Here is a 17,279-nt window from a genome sequence, read left to right on the forward strand (position 1 = left end):
ATTACGCTCGGCAGCAAACTGTGTCGGACAGACACCAGTAATTTCACACCTGAGGGAAGATTGGACACGGCAGCGGAGCCGGTGCCATTCCTCTGTCGTTCCCTGCAGTCGGCAGATTCCTGACCAAACACATGGAGCCGCGCATAACATTTGCATGTAGTATTAACACGGGTCTTCATTTGTTGAAATGAAAGTCGGCCTGAGCTTCTCAGAATTATTTTCCATTGGTTTCCCTCCTTCTTTGTTTGAGCGATGCCCCACCAGGGAAGCTGCCGATCTGATCATTAGTTTTGCCACAAGTGGACTGAACTGAACACACAGTTTTGGTCTGAGCTGTATCTTGTTCACCCATTGTTTTCTGCTGCCACTGAAAGACCGCGCTGCTCTAAGGAGCAACCTCCGGATAATACATTTCAGCACGTTCATGTTGGGCAATAAGCAACTTTAATGAAGACAATTAATAATTCATGCATTTCATTTTCTTCTTCCTGAGCCGCCATCTATCATCAGTGGTTGCCACAGCAAGTCTCCCACCTCCACCTCTCTTCTGGGTCTCTCCTCTGCATGTGTCCAAACCATCTGGCCTCCAAACTTCCCTCCTAACTTCTTCACATGCCACTCTTCTGACAAACTCATTCCTGATCTAGTCACCCTCATTTACAACCTCAGCATCCACCTCTGTGTTTCGTCTTTAATTCATGCGAATGACAGCAACTCAAAAGGACACAGGTGAATAGGAAATGGCATGGAATAGAAAACATGAAAGGCAAGTTAGAAACACCGGTGCAGACATGTGATAGTTACACAGCCGAGGTTCCCATCAGCTCCAAGTTTGGCATCTTCTCACCCCTGTAATTAGCCCTCTTTATCTTTCAGTCCCTCACACCTGCATGTCTTTCCTCTCCACAAACTCTCTGTCGACTCCCGGGAGCAGCGCCATGAATAAATCCAAAATCTCTGCTCTCAAACTGTACAACTTTCCCCGCCACACATTGTAATTCTTTGGGCATTTTCCATCACAGGTTGCCACAACGGGATGTCTTTTTCCAGCATCTGTCTTCTCTCAGTTCGTGCCTACCATTTGGCCTTGTTACCTTGGTTCCAATGTTCTTATTTTGCCTCACTAGACTGCACCAAGAAAGCCAACGATATTTTCAGAGTTCATTTTCTTTGGACTTTCTCCTCAGTAGGTGGCACTCTCAAGTGACGTGGGAAACAATTTCAAGATTAGTTTTTCAAGATGAGTCCCATCCAGTGGGATCTGAAAATGAGACTTCCTGAAGATTCATAAGCCCATCCCACAATGGCTAAGTGACGCTTCATGAAACGGTGCTGGAAGTTTTTGAGCTCACTATATGGCGCTCTCGACTTCAGATTTTACATCTTCTGAATCCTTCTCCATGGAAGCTCATTTCAGTTTTCACCTGAGAGTGACATCTTGTGGGCTCTGAAAATAAGTTCCCAGTTTCATGAAGACTCACAAGCCCATCACTATCCATTGCTATTAATCGGATCTGCCCAAATGAAGATGAAACCTTTGCTTTCAATTTACGGGCAGACGACTGCTCTCTTGGTCACAAGCTGCAGGTAGCCTCAAGAGAGTCTGTATGAGGTCGAGGAGCTCAGTTACCACTGGAGAGGCTCGGTAGGGTCACTGCTTCAGCCCAGTGAGAAGCCCCAGTTTAGATCTAAGCGTCCCACCTAGGACAACTTCCACAGAGCAAATGGGAGGAGCAGGGAGGAGAGGGAAAGTCACTTTTTACCCCCAGTGTGTCCTATCAAATGTGCTTATTCAGGTTAGGAAGAGGGAAAGCAGTGCTCCACGGCAATAAGCGCTTCACAAATAAATCATCCATCAACGTCTTTGTCGGCTATTTAAGATGTTCATTTCATAACATACGCATCAGACAATATTTTAAAAGGTCAATTTTCTCTCAAGCTCATGTTTATTTCCGGCCGAAGAACCAGTTGGACAGTGAGGAGAGGGACGTACAGTGACATGGATTTCTCTCTCTTCCACTCTCTGGTTTCCAGGGAAGTCCTTTGCCTAAGAGATGTACGCTTAAGTGAACGCATGCGATTGATAGTGCGAGGGCGGGTGGGGAAGTGGTTGAGGCATGAAGCGAGAAATAGTATCTATTTTTAATTAAGCGTCGGAAAGGAGTCTGAGATAATGATATTTGCCCGGTGCAACTTTTGGTTTGTAATCAGGCTCATTATATGCCTGTTCTCTTGGAAGACAGGGAGGGAGGGAGGGAGGGAGAACACAGCCATCATCACTCTATATGCAAATTTCAGTTCATTGAGAACATATCTGACCAATCTTCAGTGGCATTAAGGGAGGGTGAAAAATTAAGGAGGGTGAATTGTTTGTGTACGACGTGTTCTTATTGGTCGCCGATGTCAGGACATGAACGTGTGCACACGACACAAGGTGTTCTCACGTCAGCGACAGGCGTTTACTCACAGCGTGAAGTTCTCCTCTGGGTAGCAGCGGTTTCGTAGAAGGCCCGCCCACAACTGCACGCCGATGATGCCAAAGATGAAGAAGACGAAGAAACACAGGAGAAGGACATTTCCCAGCATCGGCAGCGTGTCCAGCAGCAGGTTTACAAGTATCCTCATACCTATGGAAGGACATTAGAATAAGGGTTGGGTTGGGAAGTGGGAGCCAGATTGGGCAACTGTTTCTTGCTGGGCAGCCTTAAGACCCCAGTACCACCCTTGAAAACGCCATTTCCACCCTTTCAAATATCTGGCTTTCATACTTCACGTACACCTCTAAGCCAGCAAGACAGAAACTCGCTCCAGGCTAAGCTATCACACACACCCTTGGTCTTCAAAGACCCGCCCACACCACCTCTGGATTCCAAAAAGTTCCAACAGCAGCCATCAAATGACAACCTTGTTCTTGGGAACAAATTGTGTCTCTTCTTTCGGCACTTTCACAATCAATTTCACCTTGACATTTCCCCGTATGTTAGGGGTTTCAAGCTCATAGCTCGATGCAGTTCGGTGGCCCGACACTAGGTGTCCCATTATGGCATGGGTGTGGTCCCAATAGGACACTGCCTCCTTGTCCAATGTGAGATGGCAAGAAAACAATGCACAGAATAAGTAAGTTCTCATGGAAATCATGGACTTAGACACAGAATTAAAGGGACAGATACACATATGATTTATGACATTTATGGAGATGACTTGTTAAGCCACATGGATCTGGTGCTAGAGGTCTTCTTCAAATGTGCCTCCTATTGTCTTCAAATGGTTTGCATTTACGGCGACACTTTATCTATCTCGCTGTTAGTGAGCAAAAGAGCTTTACACGGTCGAGGTGGAACAGAAAGACTTTTGATGTGCAGCAAAAACCACAACATCCCTCACATCCTCAATAGAGTTTGAGAGCCCTGCCTTAAACACTTAAATTGTTGGAGGTTTATCAACCAGAAGAAGTCCGGTGCTGACAAATCCCAGGCAAAACACTTCAGCATATTTGAAGAATTTATTCCGGAAGAGTAGTCACCCCGGCTGTCTACACCAAAATACTTTGGGATGCAATTGATGCTGATGTGATTTCTTGGGATCTAAAGATTAGAAATGAACAAGTAAAAAGTACCATAAATAAAATGTAAAATGAACATCATTTGGGTGTTGTGCACTTCATTTAGATCGCTTTTCCATGAATGAGAAATGGCTGGAGGCGACCTTAGCAACAACTATTGACAACACCAGTGAACCTCTGCAGTGCATGTTTGTGGTCTATAAAACAGGAAACCAAAGTGGGTGAAGATCAAAGAAAAATGGAAGATTTCAGACTTAACAGTCTTAAGCTCCCACTAAAGAAAAAGGAAAAAAAAAAGCGGAACATTAATCACGATCAGCTACAACAAAACAAACCCTGCGGCTCAGTCATGAGCGTCGGCGCGACTCTGGTGTTTCCATATAAGCTGTCGAATTATCATAATGAGCTGATCAATCTCAAATCTCCAAACTAATTGTGATCCCACGGTCCATTACTTTCATAGAGATCTCCATGAGAAAAGTACACAGTGGGGTGATTTGTTAAGCACAGAGTGGGTTGAGAGCATTTGCTGGGCTAATGAGAGATAAGCGGACGGGAGGTTCGCGTGCAGCCGGACTGAAAGAAGAAACTGCTTCATTCCAGGAAATATTCATTTCATGATCATATCGTACACTATGATATATATATTTTTTGGTTTTCAACCCATTCTCTCCCAAAAGATTTCCCGGGATTTTCCAAGATAATATTTGTCTAATTTGAAGGGTGTCCGGAAACTTTTCTGCCACCGTAATTTGCTCCCGTCTTGAGGCACCTGTCGGAGTAAACCTGCGTCCGGATCCCTCCAGGCACCGCCACACTCCCACGGTCCCGGAGACGACTCTAAATTGGTATGGATGTGCATGAATGGTTCATCATCGGTATGTGACCCCAGTCGCTCGGAGCACAAACTCAAATGGGAATAAATGGAAGAAAATTCACCTAAACGTATTGAAATATTTACTTATTTTATTAAGGTCCTTCAGTGTGACTGATAGTAATGGCCAGGCAAACCTATAGTAGTACTTGCAGACACAGGTATGTTTGTAATGGGGAAAAGCATAAGTCAATATATTATTACCACATGACTAACAGAACTAAAGGTAGTTGCAGTCGGTACAGGATCAGAATCAAAAGTCCTTGATACTGACACAATACACTCAAAGTACTGAAAGTACCAATCGAAGAGCCTGGCGTGGCCATGGTTTCAATGGTGGTACTGGCAGTTTTAGATAGCACTTGAGGTGGCAGCAGTTTTGCATTTGAGAGGGGCATCGCTAAAATGATAGCAGTAGTGAAATCAATAGAACACTACTGAAAAGTATCTGCCTCTCTACAGGAGCAACAACTGATCACAAATGGATTAGAAACATGAAACTCTGTGTCAAATGAATTGCTTGTCTTGATTTGTTAGGTGTCTCTGTGAAAAGTTGATCTAAAATATTTACTGGCTGCAAGACAAAGAGGTAACAAGCAGCCTGCCGTTTGGATAGCGATGAAGTTCTCCGAGGCCACATGAAAGTGGGCTTCTGGGAAGAGTGTGTGCACGGATGACACATGACAGAGGCCAACCTCCTTTGAGGAGCAGATGTCGTCTTTCCTCCCAATAATTGAGTCTGTTTGAAGTCAGCTGTTGCTAACGGCACTGTAATATCATGCCTGACAATTCAATGTGGGAGAATTTACGATTGATAACACACTGCCGGGCCTCGTAGAATCCAATATGAGATACGTACAAAAATATTTTAATTTTATGGGCATCTCATCGAAAATCCAGTCGGCGCTGAATGGTGACCTTCGTGCTGTCATGTGACTTTTTGGAGGGAGATAAAGTCAGAGCAGCTGAGCGGGGAGGGAGTTTGGTAATGGGCTGGTCCATACTGGCCCTCACACGACACCCTGACGCAACATGCACCTGACATTTGTTATCTACATTTCATCAGACACCAAGGAAATACCAAGCCAAGTCATCACCCTCCATTTAACTCCATCCCTCCATTCTGACTAATAAATCATGAGTGCTTCAGGAAAAAAGCCAAGGGAAGAGAAGAAGAAACGCAAGGAGGATTGGAGAGGTGAAAATGGAAATGGGAGAATAGAGAAGAAAAAAGGGGGATGACATGAGAAAGAGTGAGAGGGAAATAGGGGTGAGATATATGAAGATGAGAGGAAGAGACAGAACAGAAGGCAGGATGAAAGGAGGGGGCAGGGGTGTTAGATGAGGAAAGGGGAGATGAAAGGACAGTTGGGAAAAGGTTGGGAATGAGAGGAGAGGAAGGGAGGTAAGGAAAGGAAAGAAGATGAAAGTGGGCAGGATAGAGAAGGAGAAAAGCAAGAGTGATGAGAACAAAAAGAGATGAGATGAAAAGAAAAAGAGAGGAAAGGAGACTTGAAGAGAGGAAGTGAGAGGAAGGAAGATAAGGCAATGAAAGGGAGGACCTGAGGAGAGGAAAGCATAATTCGGAAAAGTCTTAGGGAGGAAAAAGTAAAGGTAAGGTGGTGAGAAGAGAGGAAAGGAAACATGATATGAAAGGAGAAGATCGTAGGGGAAGTGAAGAAGTGAGGAAGGATGAAACTGCGGAAGGATGGCAAGAAAGGAACGCTGGAGAGAGTGACATTTGGATACATTGCCGAGCTAAAGTTGAGGTTACGGTACAAGGTGACACCATTTTTATGTACTGTGATTCTGGACTATAAGCCGCTAATTTTTCCTCTCGATCTGAACCCTGCCGCTTATACAATGATGCGGCCGATATATGGATTTTTACAGGCCAAAGGATCCATGCTGCCAAAGTATTCAGCTTTGTCATATAAAACTGATGAAATCACAAGCGTTTTATGGCTCTTACAAAGTTCAAAACGCGCTGTTTTCGCCCATGTGTCTGCAGCTGCAACCACAGAGTTGATGTCCTGATGGATGAGGGACGAGAAGCTGCAGCTGAGACCAGCTGTGGTGTCGGAACTTGGGACACGCTGGCGAAAACAGCTCACTTTGAACACTTTAATGTCAATAAAAGATGTGAGGAGTTGATGAATCAAGTTCAGAACATTGCCATGTTGGTTTCATGAGTCAGTCTCCGTACTGAATCCTGTTTTCCAAGCCAGTTTAGATCCGATCCTCATGTATTTTTAAGCCGGGTGCACTGACCTCTGATCCGTTTTCCTTCGTAAATATAGTGGGTGTGGCTAATATTCCGGTGTGCACTGCAGGTAATTTCAATTTAAACCAAGAGTCAAGGATCTTGAAAGTGAAAGCAACATCCTTTCACCTGCACCAAAGCCCCCTGCAACTGAAGCTGAATCAAAACACAGAAGCACACAGAGCGGTCGAGGCGTCTTTGTTCCACAGCAAACTGATTTCTCCCACTTTATTTGTTTCTCTGGAGATTGAATTACCCCCAGAATGAGCCGCGTGGTAGATTGTCTTTAATAAAGAGTGAAATTGCTTCTAAATTCATTCACCAAATAAAGAGCAGAGAAATTACTGGCAGCTGCTGCTACAATTTGGGAGAAGATGAGGGAGTCGTCTCATGGCTTTTATTCGTCAGGCCAATATGTCGCTGAGCAACACGTGCGCGAGCTGGACCACATGTTCAGGGCAGGAGCGCCTTCCACCAGTTTCCTGACAAGGGAATAAAACAACTTTTCAACCCGGTGGATGAACAGTGGAAACAAGCGACACAGTAGGTTGCACATCTTACTCCTTCTATTCATCTCACTTCTCCTCCCTCTGGCTGCTCTTTTATCGCCTAGATCCCTTCTTCATTTCATCCCGGCTCATCCCGAGACTTGCACTGGCCTCCGCCGCTCCATCCATCATCATAACAGCTTGCTCATCAGAGTATGCCCCCTCACCTCCACTCCCATCATCCCTCTCTTCCTCTCGTCTGTCTTCACTACCGCTCCAGGAGTGAGATAATCCCCTCTTTCCCGTCCTCATTTTTCTCCATCCATCCATCCTCCCGCATCCATTTACTGCTCTCTTGCTCTGTCCAAATTGAAGTGATGTCACTTGACAGAGTTAAAGAAAAAAAAGAGGAGTGTGATGAATCTTCATGAACACATAAATCAAAGTTTATTTACAACAGCTCTGAGTGATGTCAACAAATTACATCTGGATTCGAGGGAAAGCCGTATTCCATCACAGGTCTTCCACCCAGCCGTGAGATAGAGCCGACAACATTTTACATCTCGACGTTCATGCACTTGAAAACCTTGTTTTTTTTTTTCCTTGGTAAAAACATGATTCAACAGGATGTTGGGAGCTGGATGCCTGCCAGCAGGGTGAACGATCAGAGAGGAAGAAATGTATTTTGTGAGGACAAGGTCTCTGTTCTAATTAGTTCAACCAACGACTGGAATGGATGCTTCACTGAAAAACAAGAGGAAAACAAGCCGATGAGTCGGACGGAGAAAAAAAAAACTGGATAATGAGGCCCAGAAGCAGCCTGAACCAAACCGCCTTGGTCGTGACCCCTGCACCTCCTCACACCGTCTTCACATCCTCAGGGGGCGAACAAAACCAAACTTATCAAACAAACAAGCGACACACTCAAAATGAGTTCTATATCGGATTATGGACTTCATGTCTATTTAGGTTTACAAACTTTAGAAGCTCAACTTTGACCATCCAAGTCTGACCAAGTCCAATGTTGAAGAGTTTATTCCAAGGTAAAGTTTGCTTTGGACCAACTAGTTTAACTTCAACTCCAACAACCCATCCTCACTCCCACGGCGTCATATATTGACATCAGGAAAGTGGACTTTTGTGTCCTATGCTGACGCCAAAGGCAGCCTTCCGCTTTGCATGTTCTATAAAAAAAAAGTTTTCCTTCCCTTGGAATGTGTAACCAGTTAAGTGGCCGTCCTCCTTGCACAAAGTGACTATGACTGAAGAAGCTTTAAAACATTGACACATTGTTCAACCAACCCCAACCTCCGTCTTTCTTTTACGTGATTCGCTGCGGCCGGCACCAGGATTTGCCATGGAAGGCGGAACGTGAGCTTGAATTAAAATCTAATATGTCAACAAGCAACACAGGAGGTCAGCATGGGACACGAAAGTCCTCTTCCAATATATGGCTCCATGTGAGTGAGGAAGAGTTGCCCCACCAAACGGTTGACTTCCCTCCTCATGTTCTCAGATGCATTTCACTCACGCTGCAGGTCATGAAGCCCCTTTTATCAATTGAATTTGGTTTCCGGATTATTTTTCTCGGCTGTCTCCACAGATGAAATGAGAGACGTGTTGCACTACAATTACAGGGTGGAAACCAGAGCTACTTGCCATTCTGTTATTTCGGATCACACATTCATGTGCTTTAGAAAACGATACACTCGATTTCCTAGATCTACGACACCACTGTAATTGGATGCACCTGTTTTCGTGCCTGTCTCCGAGTTTGCTTTGGATTTATGAGGAGTGGGAGGTCTGGCAATTAAACTTACAGAGAGAGGGGAAACAGCATTAACACCACACGACTTCAGAGAGTACTCTTTAAAGCGATTGGCTGCCAGCCGCAATCTAGACGTGCGAGGCACAAAAGCAGGCAGAGGCGAGGCCACATTGTTGCCATCGGAGAGGCAGCGAGTTATTCGACATACTTGAGAGTCTCTGTGAGTCTGTAGAACCACTTCAGCGAAGGCCTGCTTCCTCCGGAGCGTTTGATGAGGTGGAAGAACTCGACAATGTCGGATTTCAATTTGACCTTTTAGTACTTCTACATGACAAACACAATTGTCTTGAAAGGAGGTCCAGTTTGCCCCACATGTTAAAGCAAGCATAATGGCAGGACTGACTACTGTACTGTGGTCTGACTCGCATTCATTTTCTCCAACATACTCTCACTGCAAATCACTGTATCATCCGCCAACATCATCGTCCCTGGAGGCTTGTTCCTGTCCATCACCATAGCAAACTGAAAACACTAAGCTCTAAAACACTTCAATGTTTTGAAATAAAATTCACTGTAAACAGTTACTGTGTCCTATCTTTGTTGGGAGTCTAGCAAACACTCAGGAATCCAGTCATGAGGACTCACTCAGGTGTGTGCGATTCAGTCATTTCATAAGTTAAGACATTTTCACGTCAGGCGCCTGGGACTCCCTCGCGTCTGTGGGCTTTAGCAAGCCAATATCTGCGACTCACTTTACGACCAGAATATCACGCCACTGGGACTCCGGTCAAATATGTGCAACTCAGCATTTGAGAAGCAAGTATCATAAAAGGTGAGGATGGGGCGAGGAAGTCCAAAACAAGTGACTTACTTGGGACCCGGTTGATTGCTTTTAGAGGTCGCAGGACCCTCACCGTCCTGATGGCTGTGAAGTTGAGGTTCTGAAGGTCCAGTGAGTATTCCACCATTCTGCAAAAACACACAACGTTAACAAGCACCGAGGGCACTTTGTTTCCTTTGGCTTCCCACTGATCCTCCCTTCACGTTCGCTCTCATTAGAAATCACACATGCAAAAATGAATAGGCAGGTTCCCACTGTGTCTGCGCTCTCTGTGGAATACTGAGAAGGAATTTGTGAAGTTAAATATTCAGGGAAACACATGAAAGACCTCACTAAAACATGCCTCGCACTTCAGGGAAACAAACAGCTCTTAATTACTTTACATTTCTTCATTAAAAAAGGCTTTTTTTTTACCCCCCCGTTGTTGGACTGAGTCATTAATAAGCGTTAAGTAGTTTGTTTTTCACCCACTCAAACTCATTTGTTGCAAAATGTAAATGAAACTGAAAGTATATCTGATGGTCCACTCTTGAGAGAAGGCCAGTTCCGTTTGTGTCCCGTAACTCTCACCGCAAATCACTATGTCATCAGCAAACATCATCGTCCAGTTGTCCAACACCAGAGAGAAGAAGAAGAGCAGATCGGAATTTAGGTGGTGGACCACAAAACAAGAAAACAACTCGACAAAAATGAGGCGTATTGCAGAGGTTTCATTTTCATTCAGTCGATGTTTGTGGGAAAGAAATGCCTTCTTCTTCTTTGTGGAGCACAGAAATCTTCTATACTGCCCCCTGCTGGGCAGAGCAAAAGCCAAATAAATAAATGGGACAGAGCCCAGAGCAGAGGAGTGAAATGGCCACGCAAACAAACAAACAAATGAATGTGAACACACACACACCATTAACTTAATTAAACCATCACTGGTATCTACAAACGCAGAGCAACTTGCCTCTGTACCTCTGCAGAAACGTGAACCCTAGCAACAGAAACCTAATTAAAAAGCCATGTTGCAGTACACATCCAGTACTTTCTCTCTGGAAATCATCTTCCGGTAATGAGCAGCACGCTCCCTCTGGCACCTAAACTCCCTGGCTTATTCTTCCCTGCTATTGTGGAGGCAGAAGATTTGTTCTCTGCTGTTCATAGAAACCGCCGCCTGTCAGATCAGATCACCACCACACCAGGAAATAACCAGAGTGGACCAAAGGATATTCAGGAATTCTCAGTGAACTTCAACCTCGCCTTTCACGGCGGCTGCTTTCTCGGTCGGGTTTGAGCGGCAGCTGTAGGGGAAGAGCTTGCAGCGGCAGGTCGCCTTCCAAGTTACATTTGGGGTGACCTAAGAGATGCCATCTCTGATGCGGATCATCCTGACTCTTTCTATTTAGCAGGGAAGTGAAAAAAACTGTTCAAAACGTGAACACCTGAGCTTCCTGCATCTCAATATTCACTTCACTACACAGACCATTATTGATGTTTGTGGAAAGTGGAGCGTTTGTTACACATGTGGAGTTTCAAATGTAGATCTGAATAAATGTTTTACAGTGACGATTTGTAGCAGTCACAATGTTCTTTGAATTTAACGGCACTAACTTCATGCCCTCAACTGTGAGTCACCAATCCAGCTTTGTTAGTGACTTAACTGGAGAAAACGCAATGAGAACCAGGAGACGGAGTTGAACCTACAACCTTCATGCTGTGATACAGCGGCACCACCCACCACAGATCCTGAACTTCTATCAGCTCATGGGTCAACAGCAACAAAACATAACCCGATGTAGTTCTGTCAGCTCATCTACAGAACTGGAGGAAGCGTCTCGCGAGTGCACTATGCTAATTCTTGATGCGTCATATGGAAAGAGATCTGTGGCGGACACCCTGGACAGACAGACATCCCACACAGAGAGGGATCACACAGAAACGAGTGCATTATGTAAATAGCCAAACTATTGAAACTGTAATTGAGACTAGGCAACTTTTCTCCTCCTCACATCTCCGACTCTGCATACCCTTCATGCAGAGTGAGCATCTGTCTTCTCTCACGCCTCTTCTGTTCTCACAACTCTCCAGGCTCCCGCTGGCGTCTCCCTGTTAAGCTGGCAGTGACTTTCTATTTTCCTTTAGCTCCTAATCTATCAGTTCATCTCACACCTGCCACCGCAGCACTGCTTTGTTTCCCCAGCTCCCTTGACTGCAGGTTGTTTCAGAGTGAATTGCAGGTCAGAGAGACTCTCGGTGCAAGATCAGCTTTGTTTTCTCATGTCATGAATGACTTGGTCATTTGGAAATGATGCGTCCCCGAGGTGGTTGACCTTCATGGTGGCACTTCTTCCATTTTTCCAGCCCACTAGATGGCACTCTGCTCTATAATCTTTGGCCTTAGGTCAACACTACTTTAAAAGTGACTTGACATCATTTTTAAAACCCAGAGCGCCACCTACTGAGCTCTGAAAATGAGGAACTGGGGCCAGTGGATTTCCTGGGGACCAGTCTGGGCCTGATCACCACTGACTGGGTTCCCAAGTGCAGGTCCCTCAGGGTGTCTAACCCGAAACATCCTGGCTACATCACACCTCAAGTTGAACCGTGTATTTTCACAAGTTTTACTTTGCCTTTTTAGAATGGACCCAGTGCAGTCAAGCCATCAGATTTCTTATTTACAAAAAAAAGACTGGCTAATTAAATAGAAGTCAGCAGCTGGGAACAGCACAGCTCCGACTTCACCCCCTGTCAGTCGTGTAAAGCTACAAATCATGATGCTGAATTATTGACTCAACATGTGAATTATGCATGAGGTATTTATATACAAAGACTGTTTTAATTTGAAGCTGTCAGTTTACATCCACCAGCACACTCTTCATTCCCTGTTCACACTCGCACAACTCAGGTGCTTCCAACTCCGGAGTTGTCCTTTGTATTATATTATATTGTAACTCAACCAGCAACGTAGAACTGGACATGAAACCAAACTAACCAACAAAGCAGTTAGCTACACCATCCAAAACAGCAGGAGCTTTTGATGGACCGATTGCCAAGGTTATAAACTTTAGCTACAGTATATTTCACTCGGATCCATAAACCTGTGACTGGACTGGATGCTGTTTGGCATTACGTTCTAACAGACAGTCCAATGATGCCTCGAAGTCAAGGTGCAGGTGTGTCATAACCCTCTCTGTACTGAATCATCTTATCACCTTGCGCACCATGGATCCTCCCGACAGATCCACAGCCACGAAGAGGCCTTTTCTGCGGCATTTCGACCAGCTCACGATGGGCATTCCCGCCACATCTGGTCGTAGAGAAGAGAAAATAGTGTTTCCATGTGGATTTGGGGTTGATGCTCATCATGAGCCTCCCTGGGGATATTTTTCATGGCAAGTTTTGGGTGCTCCCACACAAGAGCTGAGGTTGGGGGTCTGACACTTCCATCCCCGGTTGCCGCCTCTCCACCAGTTCATCTGGTACAAACCACAAGAAGTGGACCCAAAATTAAACTCCAAGCTCCAAAGGGGCGCCAAAAACAACCCCCAATACCACGAAGACCAGTGTTTAAGTTTTACCATCCAACAGAAACTGCCAACTTCCAGAAAAAGAGAAGATGATTATGACGGGTCCTTCGTGCTTCAAGGTGAATAAGACAGATTGATATCACTTTCTGTTCAGAATTCTATTATCTGTTGCATGGATTGGACCGTGTCTTGGACTCCACTCATGTGACTGAGCAGACGTGCGCGACTCCAGTCCTTCACCAACCCGACAGCGAAGGATGAAGACTGATGTTGCTACTGTTGTGTTTGTGCTCAGGATAAACTTCCCAAATGATGACAAACAACCTGAGTAACAGTGTAATTATTACAACAGAGTCTGCATTATGGTAATAGTCAGAATCATAATGTTTTGTTTTTATTGCCAGAGAAGAGAAGTGACTGCCCACTAAAGGCGCTAATGTTGAGCTGTTGCTGTTGTTTACTGCTGCTAAGCTGCAGTGTAAATGTCTTCCATTCGAGGTCAGCCATGCGTCTTGACTCGTAAAGTGGAAGTGAAAATAAAATGGGCTTCATTCCGTTTCTGGCGTCGCTAATATCAACAAATAAAATTGTAATCCCAGTCAGGCGATAAACATCCACCTTCCACTGGTGGAGAGGAGGGCAGCGTTAATTATTCAAATGAGACTCCAGTTGACGCAGCAGATTTTCAGGCCCTGGAGTGGAAGTCGCAGGAAAAGGAAGGTGATACGCACTTCTTCCACTCATTTGAACCAAAACACATTGTGGCTCTACCGCAAAGTTCCAAATCATTATTTTCTGTTTTCATGTTTTGTTCAATGTACTTAAAAAGAACTACATGTAGTGAAATATTCACGTTATTTCATGAAAGGTTCCGCCTGCAAATATCAGTGACGCCTCGTGACGTGCACCGATCAGAAAATAACTGTACATTCTCCATGTGACTGAGTTTTCTTTGTCAAGACGTTGCTTTTTGTTTGCTTTTAAACTGAGCTACAGCACCTGAATAGTTTAGGGCGAGTAACTGGCTACAGACCACAGGGAGTTGACAAGCAAACCTTAAATTGGGGCTGTTTCGGGGCCATAAATCTCCACCCCGACAAAAGGAGGTAGTAACTTCAGTTACATCCTGCTGGTCTAGAATCAGGATGGAGGTCCATTTGGCTCAGAAAAAGATGTGACACAAAAACAAACCAGGCTAAACCTGGACTGGGGCTCAGGTGGTCCAGAGGGTTAAGATGGGATAGCACAGTCATGGCGAATCACATTGTACTGCATTGAAAAAAACAGCAAAAATGCCCTTACACTGAGGAGAACTCTGGGCGTTCAAAGTAGAAGAGGGATTCTGCAGTTCTGTGTGACTGAAGGAGTAAAAAAAGGGTTTCTGATGCAATGAGAAGTTGAGCTTTCGAATGATATGAATAAATAAAAACTTCCATCACCAAATACAATGAGGTTTTCATCAGCTTCACAATTCTCAGCACTGCGCCCCCTGCTGGACAGAGGGAGTACTGAAAGTTCGATAGAAATTCACCCCATTTCTCACTACAAGGTTTACTCTGGACACATTCGTAGGATATTCTCTATTTCAAATGAAACCTTTGGCCCACATGAGATGAAGAGTGACACACTGCTTTTGGTCTTCGGTGTGACCAATGCTCTCTTATGGGCCCTTTTGGGGGTGCAGTTGACACAGGCCATGGGTTGGCATTATTGTTCTGAAGATGCTTCTGCATGCTTCAGAGCATCTGAAGCCACGGCTGTTTAAAATGACACGTGAGAATCCCCTTCATCCCTCCCTCCTGGCTTATATACTGCGCATGTGATGTCATCAGCCTTTCAAACCTGTCAAAACCCACATTAAAACTCAAACCCCGTCCTCAGTTCCTGTCGACATTAAATGTCAAGAATCATCCTTTTAACTTCTGAAAGTGGGGTTGTCAAACAAGACACAACAACACAGCGCTAGTACATATATTCAATCTTCACGTGTCTGTTTTACATAATACGAGCGGTCGAAAAATTTAACTGCATCTCATGGCATTATTTCAAGAGGTGGCGAAACAAGAGAGGCGAGCCTTTTAGCGTGACCTGCTGCCAACTTCAAATCCAACAAGTGACAACTCACTGGACGACTGCCTTCCAGGTGAGCGAGAAGTTAATCAGCCATTTATCCAGCAGGGTTCCGCTCGGCGCCAGGGAGCCCGTGTCAGCTGGAGAATACCTTTGAGAACTACTCCTCCGTGAGGGCACAGGAATGCGATTTATTAGAATATTGTGTTGCCTGTCGTATAGAAAGAGTCCGTTTTTTTTCAAACAGCTCCTTCGACCTGAGTGAAAACAATGGAGAATAGAAGAGTGTCAGTGAATTTGAATCACAACTGTCGAGACGCTCGGAGCTGCATGACAGCAGACTCATTGGCAGTCTTCGTTTAATGTATGTTTGATCGCAAAATGTACTTAGGATGGCTAATTAAATTACCTCCTCCATCATCAGCTACTTTAACTAATGAAGGTATGCTAATCTAACACACATGCAGATGTGTGGCCACAGCTGCTGGAGCCAACACCAGCTTCTCCACCGTCAATTACAACTCAATATGAAGGGCGAAGTGACGTCTTCCTTCAGTTTATTCCTTCGATAATGAAAATATTTTATCAAATGATTACACCAAATCAATCTAACTCATGTAGACAGTGAACTGCACTTGTCATTTCATTACCCAGAAAGCCAGTGGGCCGTCACTGTGACATGCTCCATAACTCTGACGTCAAAAGGGACGTAAAACCATCACACTTCCCAACACTTGTCTTCAGGGCACGAGCCGCCAGGTGAAGGTGAAGCTATGTATTCAGATGAAGAGGGGGAAAAAAAGAAAAAAATATCTCCAACTGCGGAAGGTATTTAACCATCAGCTTTAGATCTGTATTTAGTTTCATAACACCAATCAGTTTGATGCTTTCAGAAGCTTGAAACAACGCAGCACAATTATTGCTGAATGATTTTAAAATCTGGGTTGTCGATGGAGAACATTGCAACCAGGAAATAGACTAGAGAAATACCAAAAACGGTCTCTGTATCATGTGTATAAAGGTCTGAAAGAGAGTTGGTAAACAAAGAGTTGTTACACGGTGAAGATTTAAGCAGCGGTTTACATGAGCTGAAACACTTCCAATTTGAAGACAGCAGGATCATGACGGCGCGCAGTGGTTCTCGTCTTCCAAAGGATTAAAAGAACGTGGAATTCACTATACAGTTTGCTTTATGACTCAACTGCAGTCTGTGGTCCAGCCCTTCACAGGAATCTCTTAATAACAAGCTCAACTCAGTAAATCAGTGTCTATATCTGTAATACTCCTGGTACACAGGTTTACCACCGAAAGGTCAGGGTAAAAATATTGTGCAACAAAGTCCAATATTGACTTCTGAAACAAGAAAAGTCTGTCATAGACGCTGACTTTGACGTCAGAATAAAATTGAAAAATGACATTTCCTAAATGTCTGCATCGAGCAACAGGCAACTCAGATGTGGATTCAATAAAGTTAATGTAGCACTCACGATGTTATACTCTGGGACTTGTGAACGTCTGCATGCCTCTGACTACATAACACTGTTGGCAGCGCACTACTGTACTCTCACTCTCTCGTGTAGGAGTTTTTAATTGTACTGTCTCAATATGTGCCAAACTAATATAAGACATGAATGACGGCTCGGAACGGTGACTATTCCCTGTCCGAGCCAATTAAAAAGAATCTGGAGAGAAAGTGCAGAGCAGCGATTCCAGCTGGTTCTGCATGCGACTGTTGACATGGAAGACGCTTAAGATCTGACCTCTACTCCAGCAGGGAAACACCTGCCGGCTCCACGGCCGCACACACAGATGACTAATGGTGGCAGTTGGTGTGAAGGTTCAGCAGAAGCTTGTTTGATTCTTCAATGCCGTTCCTGTGGCTTCCAGCGCTGCATGTTTGCGAC

At 44.7% G+C, this 17,279-nt stretch overlaps 1 protein-coding gene across 4 annotated transcripts in view; it reads right to left on the reverse strand.

Moving 5' to 3' along the window:
* Positions 1-17,279, reverse strand: part of LOC128753508 (voltage-dependent T-type calcium channel subunit alpha-1I-like) — a 167,884-nt gene that overhangs the window by 67,496 nt on the left and 83,109 nt on the right. For all 4 annotated transcript variants that reach the window (XM_053855287.1, XM_053855290.1, XM_053855289.1 and 1 more), the window contains 2 exons: positions 9,827-9,924; positions 2,468-2,627 (listed from right to left, as the gene is read on the reverse strand). In XM_053855287.1, the coding sequence (XP_053711262.1) occupies positions 2,468-2,627; positions 9,827-9,924 (258 nt within the window). The remainder of the gene's footprint in view (positions 1-2,467; positions 2,628-9,826; positions 9,925-17,279) is intronic.

This window comes from Synchiropus splendidus, chromosome 2 (assembly GCF_027744825.2).
Source record: "Synchiropus splendidus isolate RoL2022-P1 chromosome 2, RoL_Sspl_1.0, whole genome shotgun sequence".
NCBI classification, from domain to species: Eukaryota; Metazoa; Chordata; class Actinopteri; order Syngnathiformes; family Callionymidae; genus Synchiropus; species Synchiropus splendidus.